Below are 23,608 nucleotides of genomic sequence, written 5' to 3' on the forward strand. Positions count from 1 at the left end.
CGTAAACATAGCCATACCCTGCATTTGGCCTAAAGACTGCCAATTTGCAACCCCTAATTTATAGGACCCTGTAGCTATACTTTTAATTACTATTTTGGTGAATTAAACTATAACAGCAACGACCATCTTTGAAGACACTAAATTTCCTCTGTATTTACATGGATGTATAATAGCATATGGTAACTCACTATCATCTCTTATATCTTATACTTCAAGATAGTGTTAATAAATCTGATGTCTTCCGGTTGCTAAATGACTGAATGAATCCACCAGTCAATGCACTGCCAGTGGAGTGCCTTCAGCTTAACAGGAATTGAGGTATAGAATTCGGATCCCCTTGATAACTAGTATAAAGCTGAGGTTGAACTCCTTGCAAATTCCAAGCCGGGGCTGAAATTCAGGCAATCTGCTTTCTGTTTTCTGATCTCTCTAATAGTGAAACTGAGGAAGCAGTGCTGCCTGGCAGGATGAGAAGAAGAAAAAGGATGCCTGAAAGAGGTTTTCTAATTTCATTCCCCGGAAAGTTTTTCCAAACATGAGGACCGCACCCGTGCAGAGTGGACTAGAGAGCATCCTGCCTGGGGACATGGGGTTTCCTAGGTTATAGCTCCAAGCCTCTGTATAGTCCTACTGCCAAAGTGTAATCACCTCCAATTTAGGTCTATTCATACAGAACTGATCATAGTGCGTTGTCATCCTGACTAAAAGCCAGGATGAGCAACAGAAAGGGGTGGGGATGGCTAAACAGAGAAGAGGATGTGGGTTTGGGACAACGCTGGCACGGCAAGTGAACTAAGAATTTTTAATGATCTACAAAGCCACCAGGCATACATGAGACATTTCAGACTTCTTGAATCTAGGCAGAGGTTACATTTCCAGTGTTCAGAAGCTTAGACCACTGCTCTTTCCACTAGACAACACGGACCAAGCCGTCATATCTTCTACCCAACTTTACATCAGAGTCAAAATGGCTTATTATGTGTAGAAAACAAATTCTATTTGATTGTCAATTGATAAGTGGTCTTTCCCAAAATTAAACTATTTTCTCCTTAAAAGCAAGGGTCCAGATTTTTCTCCTTGAATGCCACTTAGCTTCAAAGACCTTCTTCTTGGTGTCCTGCCACCAGTGGAGATGACAACAGCAAGCGCCGCAGGGCAGCGTGCCAGGATGTGCAGGAGACCTGGGGTTGACTTACAATCAGCATCTGCAAAAATAATATTGGGACTTTTCCCTCCAAGTTCCAGAGTTACTCGCTTCAAATTACTTCTTCCAGCTGCTTCTTGGATAAGCTTTCCAACCTGAAAGAAGGGAAATGGAGAAAGGTTTTGCACACCTTGCAGCTGAGACTGTCAGTGGCCAAAGCCAGCTGTGGGCAACAGTGCGCTACAGCAGTAACGGCTCCTGCAGGGCAAAGCACCCACCAGATACAGAGGAACGGCTCCTGTGGTCAACTTGTGTGGACAAGATATAAGTCAGCTGGGATGCAGTTTAATGTCTGTGCTGAAGTGAGCTGGAAGACTGCTTTAGTTTCATGAAGGAAGGAGCAAGGAAAAGAGGGTTAAACCTGGAAGCTTAATCACTGAAAAATTTCTCTAAAGACAACTGGCAAGCAAAATGTAATTAGAGATCTTCTATCACTGCATTTGTGGCTAAAAGCTTTGGACTCTGGCCTCCAGAAAAAAGCCAATTGGCTCCACTTAAAAGACATGTTGAGTAAGACAAACTCTTCGAGTGTCTCCAAAAATGCCAGGTTTGACTTCAATCACGTGGTCCAAATATATATATTGATGTGATACCTCTGGTTCTGCCTAGGGCTATAGTAAAAGGATTCCAGAAAGCTGAGGATCTGTCTTTATTTATGCAATGCCTATGTATCTAGAATTCAAGCAAATAAGAGGCTGAGTTTGAAGAAAGCATTTCCCACTGTGTAGACTCACATGGCTAATACAACTGAAAGTGTCAAGATGGAAACGTAGATGCAGCACCCAGAGCCCCTTTCAAGGAAGAATGCACTGCCTCAGGGACTCGGCGTGCTGTCAGCGCCTTCAGAGTCGCCTCAGCTGAGAAGAGCTTCCTTGCCCAAGGGGACCCCTCCCTCGGGTGCCCCACATCCACCGCCTGATGGTGGTGGTGGGACCACCACCAGGCAGCTCTGAGAGACCACCTCTGTTCCACGACCCCGATGTGTTTGGCTGAGGCCATCAGGCCTGCATTGCAGCTTGACGTCCCGTTGTGCCAACTGCCCTTCATGTGCCCTGCATGGCAAACTCCATCTCAGCATCCCCTTCCAGGGCACCTGGCCTGTGACAGGGTGCTGCCCTACTGGAGGGCAGAGGTCATGCTACGGAAAGTGCTGAGCCAGCAAAGGGCTCTGATAGGCAGTCTGCCCTTGCTGAGATGAAAACTGCAACTTGTGCCTGGAATCCTACTGAACATGAAGTATTTTAAAAGGCTGGGGAGGAGAAATGCTAAATATATGTTGGACTCCTCTGGTCCCTGACTGAGATCCTCAGGGAGGACTGATAACTCCTCAAGCAGTGTAGAGCAGTGGTTAAGAGAAAAGGCGCTGGAGCCTGAGTTTTTGTGACTGATTATATCACTTAGCAACTGTCTGACCTTGGGAAATTTTTTATCTTCCCTGAGCCTCTGTTCCCTCCTCTGTAAATGGAGCTACAAACAGATCTACATCAGAACTTAGCTGTCCTGCGGATGAACTGATTTAAGGTCGATGGCCCTCAGAACCCAGGCTGGCACACCGTAAGTGCCCACATGAGAGTTACCCACGTGCAGGCACGAGAGGCCAGGGCCCCTTCTTCCACATTCAGCGCAGAGAAATGGAGGTTGTAAGGGACAGGACCTTCCAAAGCAGGTCTCCCCCAGGGTTCACACACTGTCTATGCATATTAATTACCTTGGGGAAACACTGAGGAAACTCTCTGAGTTGCCACGCGTCTCCGGGACTGCTCATAAGCTAGATTAAATGCTTTTTATGTTTCTGTTGTTACTCTACCTCACAGCAAAGAATTTTAGAAAATACACTCTCATTCTGAGGAAATCTAACTCTGGTAAAAAAAAAAAAAAATAGTGATGTCTCTGAAAGAGGTAAAATTAGAGTCTCTTAGATGAAGAATACTGTTGCTCATCAAAGGTTTAAGAAACACTATCATCTGGCCCTGAGGATTAATGGGAGGACCTCAGCCCATGGCCAGACTGCCCTGCCCCACTGAGCTGGCTTGTCTCTCTTCTATCTCTTCCTGGGTAAACTCCCCAAGAAGATGGGCTAATAAAGGCCCCGTTCTCAGGCAAACGTGCTCTCTCTCCTGCAAGAGCAAAGTATGGATCTACGAAGGAAAGGAGAATCTGGCCCTCCATCCTGGCAAGAGAGCAGCAGTCAGGTGAGATTAGGACTGAAGCCTGAGCCCCTAGCAGGGGGGGACCCACACGAGGGCAGCAAGGCAACGGGCACTGTGGGGCATCCCTGAGGGGGCTGTCGCCTGCAGCTGCCTGTTCTTCTTAGCAATTCTACTGTGCTTGGCTCTCTCTGCCCTGAGGAATCCGTATTAACTGATGGGGACTCATTTCAAAGTTCAGGAAGATAAAGAGACAAGTGTTTTCTCAAAGAAGATAATCACTGGAAGTCATGAACATTATTATTAATTATATTAAAAAAAAACTAGCAGGGACTTCCCTGGTGATCCAATGGTTAAGAACCTGCCTTCCGATGCAGGGGACATGGGTTCGTTCCCTGGTCAGGGAACTAAGATCTCACATGCCGCAGGGCAACTAAGCCTGCGTGCCACAGCTACTGAGCCTGTGTGCTCTTGAGCCTGCGTGCCACAACTAGAGAAGCCTGCACACTGCAAGGAAGAGCCTGCACGCCACAACAAAAGATCCTGCATGATGCAACGAAGATCTGGTGCACTGCAACTAAGACCTGATACAGTCAAATAAATAAATAAATAATTTTTTTAAAAAGCCAGGGACTTCCCTGGTGGTGCAGTGGTTAAGAATCCACCTGCCAATGCAGAGGACACGGGTTCGAGCCCTGGTCCAAGAAGATCCCACATGCCACGGAGCAATTAAGCCTGTGCACCACAGCCACTGAGTCTGAGTGCCACAACTACTGAAGCCAACGTGCCTAGAGCCTAAGCTCTGCAATAAGAGAGGCCACGGCAATTAGAAGCCTGTGCACCGCAATGAAGAGTAGCCCCTGCTCACCACAACTAGAGAAAGCCCATGCGCAGCAACGAAGACCCAACACAGCCAAAAAAATAAATGAATAAAATAATAAATAAATCTTAACCCAAAAAACCTAAAAAAAAGGCCAAAACACTAGCATTTATAGAGTTAATTTATATCAGACAGTTACATGTATTCATGCATTTAAGCCTCTCAAATACCCTTCAAAGTAGGTATTATCTCATTTTAAAGAACAGTAAATTCAGGTTAGAAGTCAATGGATGTTACCAGGTTACCTGGCTGGTTACTGGCAAAGCCTGTTGGACTCTGTGCAGGTTGACTCCAGGGCCCAAGCATGGATCACTTTCTTTCTCTCCCTTAACCTCCTCCCCACACTCTGCTTTCCTTTCTATATTTACTGAGCACCTAATGCATGCCACATAGCACCAAAACCTTATCCTTGACCTCCAAACTGATTTAAAATTAAGGAGGAATATCACTCTTTATAGACACAAATAATGATCACAGTTCATTAGTTACAAAACTTATATTCTGCCTTCAGACTGACATTTGAAAAACAAGCAAAAGCAAGGAGAAATCACGAATTTTACACATAGGAAGACACTGAATAAGTGTCTGGAGTTGATAGAGAGTGCTGGGCCGCTGGCATCATACTTCTGTTAGCTCTGCTCCTTGACGTTCATCAAAGTGCCCTATGGGCTGATATATGCGGCACTAGGAACGCTGTCCAATGATTAGTATTTTCATGGCTACAGTAACTATACAGAAATCTTGCTCAGTCTATGGTCATCAGAGAAGAATACCTAAGAATAATTTTTCCTGCGTCAATGCTTTGCTCGCTTTTCCTTGGAAACCAAATTTGTGCTAAACACCACAAGGCAAATCTCAGATGAATAATGCTTTTCCTTTTCATCTTTGGAATAAAGTCAAGTTGCAGCCCAACCTCAAGAAAGAACTGGATGTGTTTCCCTACAGGAGAACCACTTCCATCTGGAGTGGCCTCAGGACAGGATACTCTGAAAAACCCCCCGTTTTCCACCAATCCCCTTCATTCAGCACTTACTCCTGGCTTTCCTACTATGTGACAAGTGCAGTGCTAGGCACAGTTCCTTATCCACAAGGAACTCACAGCTAAGAGGATTCCCATGTAAAACTAACAGGTGTTCAATAAGTACAAAAAAAACCTGGGCCTGATTTAATATTAGATCTGAACAGTGCGATGGTTGTACAACATTTTGTTATAACCCAGAATCAGGCTCCTCTAGGCCTCGCCCAGAGATGTGGGCTAGGATGCAACAACCTTCATTACTTATGGGATTGGGTATTACATGCCTTCCCTATTCTCAGTTCCCAGGTCAGACTCTCTGGAGAACATACTACTACTCCTGAATTCTCCCTGCGAGTGGAATGAGGTTAAGTGACCCTGAAGGGAGGCACTCCTTACTGTCATTACCATAAGGGGAAAGAGACAATAGGAAGAATAGATGCAACTCCAAAACAGGGACTTCTTAACAGGAAAGAGTAATGCTGAAAAGTAAAGAGTTCATGTGAGAACGAACTCTTACAGAATGTGACAGGTCCTCTGCAAACCAACCTAAAACATTACTTGTACAAACCCCACATAAAGGTTTCCAAAGTTAAAATCTATGGGGTAGGAAAGTCCAGGAAAGAAAGAAGTACAGACATCAAATGAAGGCCTGGGATTAACTGGCCCATCTTAGATAGAAAAATAAAGTTCTGTGGGGCTACGTATGTGCTACGCTGGTCATATTTATACACAACCAGAAGGTGGGAGCATGCAGTGAGGAAATGAGGCTGCGAGGATACACAGGTCTTCTGAGTAGTTCAAGTCAACAGGGTGGACTTCATAACACCAAGCCCTATTCTGATAAATAGGCAATCTGTGAGATAAAACAGAGAAATACACAGTTTGAGAAATTAAATCCTGTATGTGAATACAGGTTAAATAAAGGCACAGAGACCAAATTTTGGCCAAGTTCGTCAATAACTTTTTTTCAAATCAGAAAAGATTTCACAATATATATACTCTTATTATACATCCTATCTCTGACAACCTAGCTAATTATAACCGTAACCAGGTTTATGGACCACAGTTGGGCCCATAGGCATGAGATGACCTAGCTACTACAAGCTCTGGCTTGGCTTCTTTGATTTGGGACAGCCACTTCACGTCCTTGGGGTTCAATTTCTTCATCTGATGAGTGAAGACACATGCCAAGCAGTTTATCTGGCCCTTAGTACCCCAGTTAGTTGGAAGAGTTAAAAAAGACTCAGGGCTCCTGCTCATTCTGAGAGTCTGTCCACAATTATTCTGGGTTCTTCTTGTCTTACTGAGCAGAACTCACTTTTCACGGAGGCACCACAGCTGCACCGAACGGTAGATAAACCTGATCATTTTTGGTTTCCCACAAAGCTCATTATGAAAGGGTAAGTGACAGTGTTCCCATCATGTGGTGTCTTAACTTGGCACTCGCTGCAGAGTCTCTCAGCTGTATCTGTGTACCCCAAACAGGCAAGGGCCGGGAACCAGGGCCTTGCCCACATATAATGGAACTGGGCTAATTCTCAGCAGGAATGTTGGCACAAATCAACCCTGACTCCCATCCTCACTTTGAATAGTCTTCAAGATTGATATCGGGAGTATCCCTGGAAGAGCCACAATGTACCAGAATCATGCTCACGGCAATGCAGCAGGGTAGGAAATGCAATCTGGAGCTTTGCATGGAAAATAATTTGTTATACAGGACAGAAAAGACCATGGAAGGCTTTCCGTGCCCTCTTTATTCAAGGCTGTTGCTCCCTGAACAGAGCTTCTAAAGTCTGGTAAATTTTTTCTTTTCATTCATTAGTTGCTTACCCACATTTCTAGGATGGGTTTCTTTTCAGAGATGTTTCTTTTTCTTGATTAGTTAAGCACACATATTGGGGTGGATTCCTTCTCAGAGATATGCCACCTTTTTAAAAAAAATGGAAAAATCTCTAGTAGAGATCACAATAAACAGGTTGAAGATTACCTTTTTCAATATATTTTCATTTCTTAAACCCCAAACAGATTGACTCTATGCTTCTTCCCTCCTCTCCTTTCTTGATTTTCATTTTGCTACTGGTTCTGACTATGATAGAAACAGAAATGCCCAAATTATGTATAATTGGACATTTCCTGTCTTTCTGAAATATCCAGAAATAAGAGACCAAATCAGTCTGTTGAGATTTGCACCAGAAAGTCACAGGGCCAAGGCATCTAAGGAGTTCCTTTAATTTAAGGGATGACAGCAATTTCAAAACTTTGTGAAATTCAGATTGTGAAAACCAATGCAGATGCTGACTATGCTTCCAGCCCATCTTCTCCACCGTCGTTCTCACCACCACACACTCGTCACTCCAGCACATGAAACCACTTGCCCTTCCTGGAATTTGACCGTGTCTCTGTATCAGCTGTTTCCTCTGCCTGAAATGCCTTTCCTCTCCTTGCTGACTCAGTTTTCCAGCCCTACCTTTACCACTTCCTCTGAGAAGCTAGCTTTCTGGATCCACCATCACTACAGGGTTTGGTTTTCCCATTTCTCTGATCCCACATGATTCTCATACTGTTCTTGTTTAACAGCTGTCTTCCCTACTAGACTGACTGTGAGCAGAGGGACTTCTGTGTGCACCTGTGTGCGCACACACACACACACGCACAGATTTTCAGCAGCATTTGATGAGTCAGTGGGCCAGGACATGGCGGCTGCTCTTAAAGTCTCTGGAAATCAGAGATGAAGTCTTTAAGGAAACAGAGGTGAGCTATTAGAACACAGGGTGCCTATGTCCAAGGCTTTGCTTTGGCACCACTGGCAGAATGATCTTGAGCCTTCCTCCTCTTACTTATCTTTGGCTGAAATATCCACATCTTTAATGAAGGGGATGGCTTCATGGTTCTGACACTGACTGCACATCGGAGTTCCCGGAGCACTTGAAAACTTTTCCTTTGTCTGGGCTCCACCTCCAGAGATTCTGATCACTTTGTCTGCAGCAGAGCCCACAGGCACAGGTGTTTAATGTGCTGCTAGGGTTAAGAACCATGGGATTAAAGATCTTTAAGCGCATTTCTCTCATACTGTCTCTAACCTTTCGTTGTTGGTTCTGTTTTCCAATTGTTGAACACTAGCATTTATTGAGCGTCTATTCTGCACTGCCTGTTCTCACAAACATTATTTAATCCTCATGGTGATCCTGTGAGGCAAGAATTATTACCCCATTTTAGAGCTGAAAACAAACAAACAAACATGACTCAGGTCAAGAAATGACTTGCTGACAGGCACCCACTGATCAGCAGAGCCAGGACTGCTTCTCTTCTCCACATCCTCTCCTGGGATTACATAGTCTCTGCTATGAGCACAGTTCTGATGGCTAAACATACTACCACAACTAACAGATATTCTAGAGCGACTTCCCTGTACACTTAGCCCTCTGTTACGTAAGACTCTCCATTTTTATTTCAAATAAATTTAAAAAATCAAGATTTTGATTTTGGGGTTGGGGGGGGTGGGGGTGGGCTCTGCTTTGATAGGAAGAAGCCTGGAATCCTCAAGTCAAAGGTACTACATGTCCCACTAACCAGGTGAACTAAAGGGATGGGCTTCTTGGGATCAGTTCACGTGAACTCAGCCTGAGCTCTGAGGAGATGAATCTACTGCAGAATGAATCAAAGAATCTCAGCTACTCAGCAGAGACTACAGCATACTCCTTCTTACTCTTCAGTACTCAAGTTTTTATTGCAGTATTAAACAAGAAAAGGAAGCAAGCTAATAATTTAAAACCTGTACATCCAAATGTTTTGACACAAACTGGTATTTTTGATTCACACGCTGGACAGTTTACTAATGGACTTGTACAATCTTAGAAAGAGGCTTGTAAGTTATTTTACAAAAATAACGAAAGCTCTAGCAGGCCACTTCCCCCCACCTACAAAGAGGGGTGAGGCTACCCAGAGGGCAGAGCTGACCTGATTCATTACTCAAGCAGCAGAGAGGGGGTCTGTATCATGTAAGATGACATTCATCTCACTTAGGAAATGAAAGGAGAACCCCGGCTGCGTAAATTAGAATCAGTGATAATACAGCTGTTAGCTACAAACATTTGTTTGGCACGAATCAATCTGGACTCTCCTGTAGTTTGCTTTGATGGTCTCTCTACTATCTTGTTGACTAATGATGAAATCATGGTTTGTTAATCTAACTGAATAAAGAAAACATCATACCAAGCAAAATGCAAACTGTTTTCCTGTACTTTATTGAGGTTGTTTATTGACTCTGTGTTTATAAGAGCCCTTTCATATTCACTTATTAAATATTTACATTCATTGCTTATGTATTTAGCTGCATAAGGAGAAATTAATCCTATCTTTGAGTAACTTTGTTTTCTTTTTAAAGGCCTTTTGCTAAAGTAAAATGGAAAGCAGCCACATCAAACAAGCTTCTTGCTGCTGACTGTTCCAGACATTTTGTGATATACAAACGGGTCCCCTCTACTAGGATAATCATTTCTGGAGCCATATTCAAATCCACATTTAAGTGACATGTACCCTCTGGAAGAATCTGTACAATTTCCCAAGTAGCCTACAAAATTAAGAGAGGGTAAATGAATAAAGAAGTAAAAAACTACAAGCTATAAAGGGGTTTGGTGATTACATGATCATTAGATTTGCCTGTGAAAGTTCTCCACCTGCCACCATGAATATAATTATAACCTGGCTTTCATATTCTAGTCAAATACTTCTGCCTCTGGTCCTCTATTAACTGCCAATGATATCATCCCAGAGAAGAAACTAGGAGCCATCCCAGATGCCACGGGATTGGTTCCCTCCTAGTGAATGTAAACCCTTCTAGAGAGAGAAATATCAATAGACTCTGTCAGGAACCTTTAGGTGAAACTTGCTCTATGCACACGGCTATACGCTATCTCACTCATGGGGCCACCGTGCATCTTATTCTCTTTCCCGAACTCTCCCTTTTCTCTCAGCTCACCATTTGGATAACTGCATTGTTGAAGATAACATATTTAGTTTTTAATGTTCTTCCTGTGAAGATAAACAATGTCCTGTGTTATATAAAGCAACAGTGAGAAAGCACTATACCCATATTAGAATGGCTAAAATTATAAAGACTGACCATACCAAATGTTGGTGAGGATGTGAAGGAGCTAGAAGTCTTATCATTGCTGGTAAGACAATACCCTCATCTTAGAAAACAATTTAGCAGTTTCTGAACCTAATAAGATCCAGCCATTCCATTGATAGGCATTTACCCAAGAGAAAAAAGAATCAATCAATCTATATATCTATCTATCCATCTACACACACACACACACACACACACACACACACACACACACACAATGACTGACACATAAAATGTTCATAAGAGCTTTTATCTGTAGTAGTTCCAAACTGGAAAAAACCTAAATGTCCTAAATGTCCATCAACAGGGAAATGAACAAACTGTGATGTATCCATAAAATCGAACACTACTCAGCAATAAAAAGGAATTAGTTTTTGATAAATATGCAAAAACATGCAAGGATCTCAAAATAATTGTTCTGAGTAAAAATAGTCAGATAAAAAGAGTATATACTATATGTTTCTATTTACATAAAATTCCAGAAAATGCAAATGACCTACAGTGGCAAAAAGTAAATCAGTGCCTGGGAAGAGGAACTTGAGTGAAAGATGGGGGATAGATTACAAAGGGGCAGTAGGAAATGCTTGAGGGTGATGGATGTACGTACTATGTGAACTGTGGTGACGGTTTCTCAGGTGGATACATACGTCAAAACTTACCAAACGGTACACTTTAAATACGTGAAATTTATTTTATATTAATCATATCTCAATAAAGCTGTTAGTAAAGATACATTAAGCAATAGAAATGTTACTTTATTAGAGTAATTATGCCATACATCTTTTTGTTGTCCTTTGTGAATCATTGGTGGGGAAATGATATTGAATTCACATGACTATTTAAAATATGGTTAAATGGTTTTAATTAAAGTCAAATGCATTAGAATAAATTAATTAAATTTTAAAATAATTAAAGCCTGAAAGGGAAAGAGAACAAGTGAAGAGGAAAAAAAATAAACTCAAAGGAAAGCAAAAGGTGGTGAAAATAAAGAACAGATTAGAGGTCAATAAAAGAAAGCAAAAGGGTGGCAATTTTTGAGAGTGAATCTAAATAAGAATAAAGCAGCATACTCACTACAGAAGTTGACCAGTTCTCATTTATCTGCACAGATGGTAGAACAAAATCACTGAGGTAAGATTTCATTGGGTAGACAAGGAAAAGGTGGTCATTTCTGTCAGAAGAAATGGCATGTACAAAGTCACAGAACTGTGAAAGGCAAGTCATGTTTGGGGGTTTGCAAACAGGCTGGTAAGGCTAGAGAACATGGGAAGAAAAAATCCAGGTAGAGATGTCCACTCTACAGTTACAAATGGAAGTGTGGAGCTCAAAAGAGAGGTTCATAACTATAAGTGAGTTATTTCAGGGAAATAGTCTACATGAAATACTGCACAGACTGACTCACTTGATTACTTTCATATTGGTAAATAAAAAATTTAATGGACCAATTAGGTTGCTATGGTAGAAAATCTTCTATACTGATGGTCTTATAGGGAGGGAGGAGAGTTGAAGTGGGAAATGGTGGTTAATTTCCATGTTCAGAAAACAGGAGTTACGGCTGAAATAAACCTTGGACCTTCCCTTAGGAATACTGCTTTTATTCAGATAAGGGCTAAATCAACAAAAACTGCTTAAGAGGAAAATCTGACCAGGTAAGCCTATAGGGTAAAGTTTTCTATGAATCCATCAGCTGATTTCTCTGGGCTCCGGTGAGCAACCTAAGATTCTTCTTTCACCCAATAAGCACTTGGAGTCTCTCCTGTGTTCCAGGCACTGGTAAAGATGCCCTTAAGTCATTCCTTATTTTACAAATGAAGGAACTCTGGGGTTCACCCAGCATATAGAACATTGAACTGATTCTTGGTACAATCACCTTAGTTCTTCAGGAACTTAATCCTCCCTGTCTTCTCTAATTCTGTTCTCCAGGTCTGTTCCCCAGAGGATTTCGTAGAGCTAGCACAGCTCCAATGCCATCGTACAGAATCATTATGCCCCTAGGATCATTATGGGCCCCTCTTTGTAGGTTGCTTCAAATTATGTGTATACTAGTTCTTAAATTTTAATAACCATAAGAATCACTAGGAAAGCTTAATAAAATAACAATTCCTGGACCCACTTGAACTTTTCTAATTTAGAAGATCTTGTGTGGTGCTCAGGAACCTGAATTTAAACAAATCACTCCTCTCTTCCCCAGCTCACCTCCCCCATTACTGTAGGTAAGGTAGTAATACTACTGAAAAATGATCGCAACTACATGACACTGAAAAACAATTGTAACTACATTATACTTTGCTGCAGAGAAATTTCTCCCTACAACACCATCCACTTCTGGCAAACTCTGGTTGAAGGAGTGGCCCTGATCTAGGCCACAGCAAAATCATAAGTGAATTCCTTTATAGGTATCAAGTGTCCTCTTACAACACTACTCTCTAAGTGGGGTACACTATTACACTTAAAAAAAAAAGAATTCAAAATCAGTTTATTCAAGCAACCACCCAGGCAATCTTCCAAAAAAGTGAAATAGAACAGCAAAACAAAACAAAAATAAACATCTATTAGAAGACAAAAATATCTGTGAAGTATAAAAGTCACAAAACAAACAAAAGGAGAGTAAAATTTCTAGAGGAAAGCAGGAATTAGTTTTTGACAGACATATTCTTTGCAAATAGATTCAACTAGAATCAATCAGATTCAACTAATATTCACTGAATTCTTACAATGTGCCAGCAATAAGATTGGAACTTTCAAATACGCTATCACCATGAATCCACAAATAAACATGTAATGAGTTCTTCATAACCCCTCTTAATAGATGAAGAAATGAGAGATCAGAAAGACTAAATAATGTGCCAAAGAGAGCTGGGATTTGATCCAAGGTTGGCTGAATCCAGCCACCTTCTATTTTATGCCACATTTTCCCAAGACTATGTTGTTATATAAATTTCATTTAAAAATAAACAGAAAACAATAACAGCTAATATTTACTGACACTTTACTAACAGCCAGGCCCTGTGCTAAATACTTTAGATATACTAGCTTACTTCATACTCACAACTGATGAATTAGGTACAATCAACCCTTATCTATAGATAGGAAACTGAGGGTGGGAAAGATTAAATATTAACATGTACTGTGAACAAATGCACACCACCATTAGAGAGATTTAAATTATGTCTAGCTTTCTGATATAGATCTGATATTTAATCTTGATTGCTTTTAGTATGATATGAAGACTGTGTTTGGAATTTCTTACTGAAAAAATACTTTCCTCTAGTTTTTCTAGAGGTGGTATGATGTAGCATTCTTTCAAGCTTTCACTTTAGCAAAATCATGAGGAGTGCTTTATTTTTCTTTAAGAAATTCTAAATAAAGGACTGAAAGAAATAAGAAATAAATTCAAGGTGAACTAAATTAAAGCTCTAAATTCCCTAAACTAATGTAAAACTCTGTGAGGAGGTCTTCGTTGATCATGAAATAGATCAGGTTGATTATTAACCTTCAGCTCACTTATTACCTTGCTTATCATAAACCACTGGATAGTTTTGTAGGTGGAAATTAACTTGGCCTGAATGTAGGTGAGAGTAATATAATCTGAGAATTAGAAAGATGACTTACAGAAAATGCGTATGGGGAGAACCTAATATTTCACCTAACTTTTGGACACTTTTGTGTCCCTTAAATATAAAAGTACTTCCATTAGAACACTGGAACTATGTGTTCAGCCGTCACCGACTGAACATCTGGTGTCCAGCACTAGCTCACTCTACCAAGTGTTCAGGGCATGAGGAAATCAGACACACACCAACTCCTCAGCAAGTCCCATCTGCTGTGATTTAGATTCACAGGGCTATTTTGCCCCCCATCGCTATCAGGCATTTCACTTTAGAAGAGATTTTAACGATATACTGAATTAGTACGAGGGTGAGTCAAAAATTATCCGCACTCAGGCTGTAGAATTTATTTTAATTAACTTTTAGAAAAGACAAATACACCATTTTTCAACATAATCTCCTTGCTTTTCAATATACTTTGCCTATCTGTCAACAAGCTTTCATATTCCCTCATTAAAACCTATTTTAGGCTGAGCTGCGAGCCACAAATGCACTGCTGTCTTCACTTCTTTCATCAGAAGTGAATCTTCATCCTCGTAGGGCTGCTTTCAGGAGACCAAACAGGTGAAAGTCCAATGGAGCAAGACCAGGATTATAGGGAGGATGCTTTAACACCCCAAAACGAAGTTACTGCAGAGTGTCGGAAGTGTGGGCAGAAGTGTGTGGATGTACATTGCCATGAAATATCACAACGCCCTTGGATAGCAGTCCTCTGTGTTTAATCTAAAGTTTAGGCTTCAGCTCCTCAATAATCATCTCACTGTAATGAGCACTGTTGATTATTGAAACTTTTTCCTGATAATGTTCCAATACAGGCCCTTGAGAATCCCAGAAAACAGAATCATTTAACGTGTACGCTCAATGTTGTCATCAGCCATGGACGTGGACAGGCGTCCGGCGCCTTCTTGATGGCTGACACTTGTGCGACCTTCCTTGAACTTCTCTATCCATTCACACACACTTCTTCGCGACAAAACACTTTCTCCATGCTGCACACAAAGTCTTCGATAAATAACAGTACCAGGTACACCCTCAGACCACAAAAAATGAAGCAGTGCACGCTGCTCTTCTTTCACGCAAGTCACAAGTGCGGCATCCATTTTTTGCTCGCACCTCAGTTACAAATGAACTGATGTAACACGTTCACACGTGCACAGCAGTGACTGGGGAGACAGTAGCCTTGAACAGAAAGTGCTGATAAGACAGTGTGGCCAACAGAAGTTTTAATATAACCGGAGTGCGGATAATTTTTGACTCACCCGCGCATAAAATCTATAGCTCTGGAATTTAAATGCCTGTTAAAAGCAGAGCTGACTAAAATGTAAAAAAACAAAAACTGTATTTGTTATTGAGAGGCAACAGTGAAACCTAATGTCCCATTTTACACTCCAGTAACATATGTATCAAGCCTTTTGAAAGTGCTGGACCTTAATATCAGGCATGGAAAATGATTCTGAGAATTGAATGACACCAGTGCTTGTTGATTATTTGCCAATATCAAGCAACATATTACTCACAAGGGTCCCCACAGCTGCGGTTGCTTTCCTGTAAGTTCTTTGCATACTTTGGCTCCCATACCACACCACCATAATTTCATTTTCTCTAAAGAGGAAAGGATGATAGACCTACATTTTCCCCAGTTGTGAATATTAACGACTATGGAATTAAGATGTAGGGTTATCTTTTTCTTAAATGGTGTTACCTTTGAATGAAGTAGCTTTTTGTTTGAATTTAAATACCTTGAACAAATTATATTTCTCCTTAATGCACAGATATAGATACATTTGAAAACCATGTTGAGCAGCAAATTTTAGTTCTAGCTTTGATCTTAGAAAACATCTTCAAAACAAGGAAATATTAAGTGAAATGGTGCAGAATTATTCTTCTCTTTCTCCATGCTCCCATACACACCACACATACTAGTTACATATTCATAGACTATCACTGGATTGGACTGAACTGCACAATTTCTCTAAGGTCTAACAATGTACCTGATATTTAGTACGTGCTCAATAAATGTTTGTGGAGTTGATAAGACAGCTTAGGTTTAAAACTTTTAAGTTCTGTCAGAGCACGTCCAATGGAAGCCCTATAATGTATCAAATAAGATTTAAAAAGGCTAAAGATGCAATTCTAAAGTAAATTTTAGAAAAAAAGGGAAAAAAAGTTGAGTTAGAATAGTGTCTATGACCTTTCAGAATTAGACATTTTTGACCACGCTTTGAACAAAATATGTTCCACTGAGATTATCCTTCCTAAGTATCCCCTTTGCTATGTCCTTCCTGATTTTAATGGCTGCCTCCTTCTATGGTACCGCGTACAGCCCCTCAGCCAGAAAGGCAGCACAGCACTGTCATGTGAAGTATAAGCTCTGGGTATGATTCTCACACCCACAGCTTACCAGCACGTGACTGTGGACAGGGGCTTTAACCTCCCCAGTCACACTTTGCTCACCTCTGTACCTCCCAGAGCTGCTGTAAAGATGTAGTGAGATGACACATGCAAAGCATTAGCAGGTACCTCGCATACAGTAAGTGCTCAATCAATGTTGGCTATTAATATCCACAATTTTAAGCCTTAAACAGTCCTTAAAAATCACCCATTTTAACAGCTTTATTGAGATACACTTCACATATGACAAAATCTACCTTTTGAAATGTAAAATTCAATCTTAGTATATTCATACAATGGTGCAATCATCACAATGATTCCTACTATCTCATTTCAGAATATTACATCTCCATTAGGGGTCATTCCCCATTTTCCCCTCTTTCCTGCCCCTGGAAACTATTAACCTACTTTCTGTCTACAGATCTGCCTATTCTTGACACTTCACAGAAATAGGATGACACAATGTGTGGCCTTTTGTGACTGGCTTCTTTCTTTAGCATGTTTTTAAGGCTCACGCATGTCAAAACATATATTGGTACTTCCTTTTTTTGTGACTGAATTATACTCCACTGTATAGATATGGATACACCCACATTTTGCTTATCAACTCATCACTTGATGGATATTTTGATTGTTTCCACCTTTTGGCAATTAGGAATATTGCTATATATTTCTATGTGATATTGGATTTTGTCAAGTTTTTTTTTTCTATGTCTACAGAGATGATGGTGTGGTTTTGCCTTTATGCTATCAATATGGAATGTTACATTGACTGATTTTTTGAATATTAAACCAACCTTCCATTCCCAGGATAAATCCCACTTGGTCATGGTATAAAATCCTTTAAGTTGCTTATTTCAGTTTGCTAGTATTTTACTGAGGAGTCCTACGTCTATATTCATAAAGGATATTGGTGTATAGTTTTCATCTGATATCTTTGTCTGAAAGGTCGTCTATACCCTGGTCTCAATTTTTAAACTGAGAATTATTTTCAATGGTTTGAATTGCAGAATATTACCTTCTAGTTCATCTGCTTCCCAACCCTTCTCTATCCCTATTCTACTACACTAAGACGTCCTGTACTCTCCAGCCTCTAGTTGTTGATTAATACTGCTTCTTCCCAGTTCACTCTATTTACCCATATCCTATAAGACCTGTATCAAATCCCTCTTTCTCTTGAATCCTTGACAGACCATCCAACTCACAGAGCTCTCTCATTTTTTAGGATGCTAATGACATATTACAAACTAACATTTGTTTGTTGCTTACAACTTATAAAACTCATTTGTGAATACATTTAATTCACACAATCCTGAGAAATGTGTGCTTACTATTAAGCAAATTTTGTACAGACTTAAGTGGTCCATAATTATACAGCTACAAAGTAAAAGATATTAAACCCTAAGCTATTAGTGGCATTTTGAAGAAAGAAAGTGTTCCATTGATATATCACCTTCTAGCTCTGAGTTTAAGCCTTATTTCCCAGATTCAGTCTTTCCTCCTCTGTGTACCTAACAAATACTTACAATGCATGCTGACTACACATCAGCTACTACTTGGGGTAGTAGTGAGAAGAATGACTAAAGGATAGAATCCAGAGAGAATGCAAACCAACTCCCTCCCAAAACCTGTATATATGACCAGAAACTGTAATCTTCAAAAATTAAAGCTAAAAATCAACTCTAAACTGATAAGTAAATTATCTCACCCCAAAAGATTATAAATTGGTCATTTATGGGATTAAAATACTTTAAAGATATTCTACACCAAAGAAACCAAGGCCTTTCAAATCCAAACATCATTAGGGTTGCATTCTTAAGACGTTGTATCAACAGAAGTATATAAATTTGTAACCTCACTGAGTATAATATACCCAATTTGAGACAATGATAAACTATGAGAATAGGTGATCTGCCTGAAACCTACCTAACCAAAGGCAATTTAGAATTACAATGGTGATTAAGGCAAACTTTTGAAATCCTGAAACTTACACAGCTCCCAAATTTCCCAAACTGAATGGAACATCTATTTCAATTGGTAATGTGAGGCTTCCAAACATTATCAGGAACCTATAAAATTGCCTTTCTGCAAAATAAGGTTTTAAGATTAACTGCTGCAAACAAATAATTAAAGAAAGATAAAACAGGGGGAGTGGCCAAGATGGCAGAGTAGGAAGACCCTGAACTTACCTCCTCTCTCAGGCATCCCAAAATTACAACTATTGGTGAGAATGACCAGAAGACTAGCAGAAAAGATCTTCTACAACTAAAGATACAAAGAAGGGATTATGGAGGTGAAGATGCAATATAGTCAAGACCAATACCCCCAGACAGGCGAGCCACAAACAGGATGGTAATTACAATTGCAGAGATGCTCCCTGAGGAGCCGGGGTCTAAGCTCCCACATCAGGCTCCCCATTGGTCTACTGACAAAATGATAGCATTCATGAATTGATATTGGTAAGGAAACATTAAGAAGGTTGCAATAAGTTCCTACCTTACTTATCCCACTCATGTGAAATATAACCCAGAGAAGCCTGTACGCACTGCTCCTAGACATTTCAAACTGCCTAATGACCATGTGAGGTGTGGAAAAAGGATTTCATACAACTTTCTCCACCTCATGAATATAAATGTGTTTTAGTCCTGGTCTGTATGTTTTCAAACTAGGCTGAAGCCATCTCTTGCAGACAGGCTACTGCCTCTTTTGTAGTTAAAGTCCCTTTGAAAAAGATTATCCCTACCTGGGCAACTCCTCTTGAACTTCATAGTGATCAAGGAACCCATCTTACTAGTCAGGTACTCGGACAACTGTACACTGGCCAGTTTTACAACACTTTCACCATATGTATCACTGTCAACCCTCTAGTTTAGTCAAATGCACTAATGATATTATTAAGACTCAATGGCAAATTTGCAGAGTCCCTAAAAACACCCTGGCCAAAAGCATTGCCATAAGCTTCTAAATCTTAGATCCATCCCTTTTGGAACTCATAAACTCTCACACTTCGAAACAGTCATAGAATACCCAATGCACTTGGTTCCTACTTCCTTCAACTCACTGATAAGACAGATACTGCAATATTGCAAAGGCCTAATTGCTTCTAATAAAGATAACCATGCTTTGGTAGAGCAATCTTTTTACAGTATGCTCATGGGAGACAAAAATGTTGAGCAACACACCTTGTACCCTGGAGATTCTATGTATTGGAAAAGACCTCCGGAAAGCCCTTCTCCAATCTTGCTGGAAAGATCCCTATTGGGTACTGCTAACCAACCTTTGTGCCACTGAACTCCAGGGAACAGACTTCTAGATTCACATGATACACTAAAAGAAAGCACCAAAGCCTGACTGGACCTGCACATCATCTGGGGACCTGAAAGTAAAGATTTCCTAGAATTGAAGCAGACATCTGATGAAACAGCTTTCCCAAGATAATCTGGACCAGGCCTGCTGGGAGCTTGCCTCCCAGACCTTTAATGATGACAACGCTTCAGAAGATCTCCAATGTCTACAATCTTAATAACACATGGATTTTACATAAAAAGTGCCTGAGAGTTCTCCTCCTACCCCTCCTTGTTACTAGAATGTGACCTCCATAGGTTTTCAATCTGCATACTTTCCCTCTGACGTGGGAAACTACACCCAAGGTCCTTTCTGGCAATGAGAGACAAAAAGCTGCTGAAACCAGAAAAATGGACTCTTGATCAGCCATGCTTTCACAGAAAGTCTTGATCAAATGGGGAAAGTGTAAAAATTAATAAACAGAAACCTCAATTAAATTAGAACTGGGAGACCAGAAAGAGGAGCTCTAACACTATGACAACAGCTCAACAGGAAAAAGAAAGACTTCCTCTTTTTGCCTGTCAAGTGCTCATCCAATGAGAGGGGATTGTCACAACTCAGCCAATGAAAAGCCACCTTGCTTTGAACTCTCAATTTCTCCAGTGGACTCTGTTTACTACAGCCCTCCAATTTCTTCTTCCTTTCTTTAAAAGAGTCCTCTCCTTGCTGTGGAAGGACTTGCATGTAGTTTGCCATGGCTGCAGATCCCAAATTGCAATTCTTTGCTGATTCTGAATAAGCCCATTTTGGCTATAGGAATAACTGGCAGTCTATTTGTCAAAAACTGTCACTGGATTTGCACTCCCACTGTAAACAACTAGAAAAGTACATGAAATTGCTTTCTTTAAATGGGACTATCAGGCAGAATGGGACTGTGATTCTTTTCCCAAGAGAAACAAATGAGCGAAGACCTTTCTGCCAAAAGACTTTCTAGACCGCAGCATGGGATGGGAAGACCAAAGTAGAACATGGTGGTCTCACTGAATTGATGAAATAGATCAGAGTTTAGAGAGAATAAGGTGGTTAAAATCTGACGGGCTTAGTACCAGAGGGAGACAGTGCAGTCAAAAAATCTTATAGGGGGTCCCATCAAGTCTTTGACTGAAGGCTACACTGGGTATACATATGGTGAAACCCCACAAGACTGGATAAAGAACAAAGACCAGGTGATCTGTATGCTGAATAATCCCCAGAGCTCATACAGAGTTGGGGACATTTGAGTTCTGACTAGCTAGAGTGGAAAGACCTAGTTGAACGTTGAGAACATTCAGTAGAAACTCCAGAAGGATCTCAACTTAGTAACCTTAATAAATTTTAGTATCTTAGTAAAAGATAAACTAGTTCTTAACAAAGCTTAAAATTAAGTGTCAAAAGGGCCAAGTTGTACTGCAAGGGATTTAACCACCTGACAGAAAAAAGTCCAGCACTCTTTAAAGAAAGGAAAAATCCATGTGTTCAATAATGTAATGGTCACAATGTTCAGCATTCTTTCAAAAATTAACAGACGTGGAAAAATATATATTTTCGTATATATTTGAAAAATAACAAAGTTCTCCAAATTTGATGAAAATATAAATTCATAGATCCAAGAATTTCCAATGAAACTCGAGAAAAAAACAAAGAAAACTACACAGAAGCACATCATAATCAATTTGTTAAAAACCAGTCAAAAGAAAGCATTTTTAAAGCAGCCAGAGGAAAAAAAAACATTATATACAGTAAAACAAAAATAAGAATGACTGCTAACTTCTTATCAGAAACAGAGCAAGTCATAAAAAAAACAAAATATCTTTAAAGTGTTGAAAGTAAAATAAAACAAAATAAAAAATTGTTGAATCAGAATTTTATATTCACAGAAAGGTCATAAAAAATGAAAACAAAACAAAGGCATTTTCAGACAAATAGAAGCTGAGAGAACTTGTCACTAACAGACCCGCACTATAAGAAATGTTAAAGAAGCTCTTTATACAGAAGGAAAATGGTATTAGAAAGAAACACAGACCAAGAAGAAAAAAAAAAAAAGAAGAGGGTCAGAAATGGTTTAAGTATATGAGTAAATATAAAATAATCTTGTTTTCTCATTTAAAAAATGTTTGAAAAGATATTTGAATTTTTAAAACAAAAAGTGTAGCAATGTACTATGGGCTATATAACACACATAATAGTGAATTACAGAACAACAGTAGCATGAAGGATGGGATGAAAATTAGAAGAATTCTGTTGTACTTTTATTACATTATAAATGAAGTAACATAATACTTTTAAATAGTAGACTGTGATTAAAATGCATGTTGTAATTACTAAAGCAAGCACTTTAAAAAGAGACTTACCTAATAATCCAAAATAAAACATAAAATGGAGTACTCAATTCACCCAAAATAAGGCAGAAAAAGAGGAGCAAGGGAACAAAAAACAGATGAGAAAGTAGAAAATAAAAGTCAAAATGGGAGATTCAAACCCAATCATAACAATAATTCATTTAAATACTGAACAACAACCCCATCACCAAAGAAACAAACAAACAACAAGAAATCAGGCACAGGAGAGTACATACTGTATTTATATGAACTAATAGAATAAGAAAATAAAAAGGGTCAGTGGTTGCCTGGGGTCAAAGGTATGAGAAATTTTTTTAGGGTATGGAAATATTCGTATCTTAATTTGGGCTATGGTTACGTGACTGTGTACATTTGGTACTTAAATAAGTGCATTTTACTGTATGTAAATTATACTTCAGCTTGGAAACAAGCACTTATGTTCTTATTGATTCACTATGCCACTTCTTGTCTGGCCTGAAAGGATGATTGAAAGGATGATTAGGTCATCCTTTCAATATAACTTTCCAATACACAATATTGTGACTTAAAAAAAAAGAATGCTCAGTTTTTCAACTGAAATATCCTTGGAAGAAAACAAAATCCCTAGAAATTAATTTATCAAGAAAAGTGTAAGATGTAAATGATATCAGTGATGAACATTACTGGACAAATAAATGAAGAGATTGATATTATGTTCCTAGATGAGAAGTCAATCTTCCAGAAAGAGCACTTATCCCTCAATTTAATATAGACAGGTAACGTGACGCCCATCAAAATTCCAATGAGAGTTTTGTAGAGGAAGGTAAGGTACTTGGAAAACTAATTTGAAATTTTATCTGAAAGAATGGGCAAGAACAGCCAAAGGTTTTGAAAAACCAAATAAGAGGGTATCTTGCCTACCGTATTGCAACACATCTTTTAAAACCTACTAATTAAAGCAATCTGGTACTAGTGAAAATACTGAGGAGTGATGTTACCAAGATGGCAATACAGGTTGTTCCAAACTTTGCTTCCCTTCAAAAGAAGCATAACTAACAACTATTAGAAACCAAGACATCACTGAGAGAATCCCAGAGCACAAGGTTAAGCCTGAAGCACTCCCGGGCACCACAGAGACCCCGACTCCCTTAGAAGGGTTATGAAAAGCGGCCTACACCGTGACCACACCGCCCCTCCTCCCAAGCCACTGCAGCACCATGTGGAGAAGTTTCTCCTGATCCTCTGGTTCCTCCAGTGGGAAAAGAGAATCCAGAATTGTGAGTTGATCTGTGGGAGCCACGACTCTGATCTCACACGACGGGACTGCAGGGGAATCTGCGGAGCTCAACCACTGGGAATGTAACTGTGACAGAGAAGGGGTAGGGACCTGCAACACACAAATCTTGGCAGACTGAATTCATACCTGCAGAGACCAAGCAGTAATCCCAACCAGTGGCTTCACTCATCTGCAGAACCAAATCGGGGGCACGCTCTGATCAGGGAACACAAAGGACTGCAAATCTGCCTGATTCAGCTCCTCGAAGAGGACTTTTGCCAGCCCTAGAGCCCAGTTTGCCCTGCCCAGAC

General features: G+C 40.0%; 1 protein-coding gene across 2 annotated transcripts in view; it reads right to left on the reverse strand.

Annotated features, from left to right (window-relative positions):
* Window positions 1-23,608, reverse strand: part of ALDH1A2 (aldehyde dehydrogenase 1 family member A2) — a 94,090-nt gene that overhangs the window by 12,049 nt on the left and 58,433 nt on the right. For both annotated transcript variants that reach the window (XM_057724807.1, XM_057724806.1), the window contains one exon: window positions 1,197-1,299. In XM_057724807.1, the coding sequence (XP_057580790.1) occupies window positions 1,197-1,299 (103 nt within the window). The remainder of the gene's footprint in view (window positions 1-1,196; window positions 1,300-23,608) is intronic.

The sequence above is a fragment of the Hippopotamus amphibius genome, chromosome 2 (assembly GCF_030028045.1).
Source record: "Hippopotamus amphibius kiboko isolate mHipAmp2 chromosome 2, mHipAmp2.hap2, whole genome shotgun sequence".
Taxonomy (NCBI): domain Eukaryota; kingdom Metazoa; phylum Chordata; class Mammalia; order Artiodactyla; family Hippopotamidae; genus Hippopotamus; species Hippopotamus amphibius.